This window comes from Triticum aestivum, chromosome 4A, assembly GCF_018294505.1.
Source record: "Triticum aestivum cultivar Chinese Spring chromosome 4A, IWGSC CS RefSeq v2.1, whole genome shotgun sequence".
NCBI classification, from domain to species: domain Eukaryota; kingdom Viridiplantae; phylum Streptophyta; class Magnoliopsida; order Poales; family Poaceae; genus Triticum; species Triticum aestivum.
In genome coordinates, this window is record NC_057803.1 from 626,462,268 (window position 1) to 626,465,411 (window position 3,144).

A 3,144-nucleotide genomic window follows, 5' to 3' on the forward strand; every position below is an offset into this window, starting at 1 on the left:
GGTGGTGACCTGCCGAAATTTCGGCCGGTCGGGCGGCGCCTAGCACGGCCCAAACACACACACACACACACACACACACACAAGAGGAGACCTGCAATCAATATCAATCAGTTGGCCGGATGCCTTCTCCATCCTTCATGGCGCTCCTATACGAGGTCCTACGGCTGGTTGTAATGGGGAGTATCATTTATTAGTATCATGCATATGATACTAGTTTATGATACTACTCCCTCCTTTCCGGTTTATAGGGCGTATCTCAAAATTTTAGTTTTTTCATTTTATAAGGCTCAATTTGGTTGTTCCCCATCACATGTTCAGACTTCAAGGTGCATTAAATCATTGCATGCAAGTATTAAGAGAAAACTGACCAATGCATGAACTTTATGCATGCATGCATTGCAATTAATGCATTCGTAAACATAATTTTTTGAGGAAAATAAGAGCATTAATTGGGTGCTTTTGCAAACTACAAAAAATATTTCACCACTCATCATCTACCTTGGTTGGTGAGATTTTTGAATTGAGCCTTATAAACCGGAAAGGAGGGAGTACATCTTTAATGCATATTATCATATGTTGGTATCATAAAGTACTACATTTATTGCTATGCATGACACAAAGTAGCACATCATTTAATATGACACGGTATCATGGTAAGATACTGAAGCCTCTCTTTCTTCATTTAATTCTATGCCACTTCATCAAAATTGCTTAGTTGGCATGCATGATACTACCTATGATAACTCCCATTACGGGCAGCCTACGAGCCATCAACTTGTCCATCAGACTGCCCACGTCATTGTACGAAGATCCACCGTTCTCCACCGCGCACCTTGACTTCATGCCGAGGTCCTTGGCCTTCTCTCGTACCGCGTCGCCCTCCTCGCTGTTGCCCATCAATCTAACAATGGATTCGGCGATCGCCTCCCCCAGCACCTCCCCAGAAGACGCGTAGTCCTTGCCACCGGTGATGCTGACACCCACTCCAAGCACCTCCACTACGAGCTGCTCGTTGTGGAGCTGATCTGCATACCGCGGCCACGTGACCATCGGCACACCGGCGCTCACGGCCTCGAGCGTCGAGTTCCAGCCACAGTGCGTCAAGAACCCACCGACGGCAGAGTGGTCTAGGATGAGCAACTGCGGCGCCCAACCTCTGATGATGAACCCTCGGCGGCCGCGCGCCATCAGGTCGGCGAAGCCTTCAGGCATCCACTCTGAAGTGTCTAGGGCTTGGCCTGCGGCGCCGATCACCCACACGAAATCCACGCCTGAGAGCGCGAGGCCGCGGGCGAGCTGGTGCATCTCCGCCGGCGAGGAAGTGGTCAGCGTGCCGAAGGAGACGTACACCACCGAGCCGGCGGGCTTCGTGTCCAGCCACCGTAGGCAGCTGTTCGCGTCCGGCGAGAGCGCGTCCGTGCCCCTCCCAGCCATGTCCTTGCTTGCGAGCGCGACCGGCCCGACGAGCCATGCTCGGCGGCCGAGCGTCCTGTGGTAGTGCTCGACGTAGTCCGGCTCCAGCTCGTGGAAGCTATTGAACACCTCGCCGAAGCTCCGCTGGTCCGCGGCGTTGATGCTCTGGAACAGCGCCCAGTGGTCAGGCCGCTTCGCGGGGTCGATCATCATTTGACTCCGCCTCAGCTGGACGCGGTGCGGCAGCCCCGGTAGCAGAACGAGAGCATCGGGGTCGTCGGGGACGGTCTCCAGCGGGTTGTTGCGCAGCATGCTTTCGGTGCAGGACCGCGCCAGCATGCTGGTGCCGAGGAACGCGAGGCGCGGGACGCCGTGCTCCGCGGCGGCGTCCGCGGACCAGTGCCAAAAGCTGTCGGACACCACGGCGTCGGGGCGGTTGTCGGCCAAGAACCGCTCGAAGGGCTCGCGGAGCAGCTGCGCCGCTTCGAAGAACCTTTCGCGGTCGACGTCGGACGTAAGGGCCATGCCGTTCTCGACGCCCGGCGGGAGGCCCCCGATGTCAGGGAAAGGAACGATGGATATGTTAATCGCCGGGTAGTCGGCGCCACGGAATGCGTCGTTGGCACGGTCGACGGTGGAGCGGATGATGGCAGCGTTGACGGGCGTGGTGAGGACGGTGCACCTGATGCCGCGGGCGGCGAAGAGCGCGGCCATGTCGGCGATCGGTATGAGGTGGCCGGGGGCGAGGAACGGAAAGAAGAGGATGTGCAGCGGTGGCTGCTGCTCGCCTTTGACGACAGCCATGGCTGGCTAGCTGCGTGTCTGCTCGCCGGCACGGAGCAGGAGCAATCTGTGTATTTAAAAAGGGCAAGTTGTTTGTGACTTTGCTGATCTCCTTCCTCGAGAGTCCACTTTGCTCTAGTTAAAAAGAGGCTCGATTATGACTTTTTCGATGCCTTCTGATGCAAGAGTTTGAACACTCGTCCCACTCTCACTTTTTTGCGCGTGATCTAGTTAAAAATTGAAAATAAATTCCGCTACTCTTCGTAAGCCATGGACTTTGCTCAATCAACCACTCCCTCCGTCACTTATATTAGGGCATGTATAATGGTTTTATCTTAGCAATACCACGTAAGATAAATGATGAGGTGGAGAAGAGAAAAATCATAAGAAAAATTTTGTCTTCTTTTATTAAAAGAAGGCAAGAGATGATCTCTTAGCACAATATGTCTCACCACGTTTTTAGGAATAGCTAATTATTAAAAATAAGGCTAAGAGATGACCCATTGTAGACATCTTATTTTTTGTCATCTCTAAATTACATGCAAGATTTAAGATAAAATTATCTTGTTAACCATTGTATATGTCCTTGGACGGAGTGAGTATTGTCTCGTTCCTGATCTTTATGCAATTATTAAGTATATTTAGAAAATAAGCTGTAGAACAATGCATGGTTTGACTAAGTAAATTAGTGCAAAGGTCACTGTCTGGTTCCACAACACCTTCGCCAACAGATACGTCCCGAGTTAGAAAACACTATCCAGTTTGTCATCTAGACAGGTCATGCCCTAAGAGCATCTCCAACACGCGCGTGGTAGCACGGCGCGTTAAAAAAGTTTTACAGCGCTGAAATAGTGTTTTTGCGCGCGAGAGGTTTACCAGACGCACAAAAATGCGTCGCCCAACCCCACGGCCCCACATACAGCAGCCTGTGCGCATAAGCCGGCGCCT

General features: G+C 52.2%; 1 protein-coding gene across 1 annotated transcript; it reads right to left on the reverse strand.

The window, feature by feature from the left end:
- Window positions 1–488: 488 nt before the first annotated feature.
- LOC123082728 (scopoletin glucosyltransferase-like) lies at window positions 489–2,228 on the reverse strand. Its single transcript, XM_044504993.1, has one exon. The coding sequence runs from the start codon at window positions 2,215–2,217 to the stop codon at window positions 712–714; it is 1,506 nt and encodes a 501-aa protein (XP_044360928.1). The 5' UTR covers window positions 2,218–2,228; the 3' UTR covers window positions 489–711.
- Window positions 2,229–3,144: the final 916 nt, after the last annotated feature.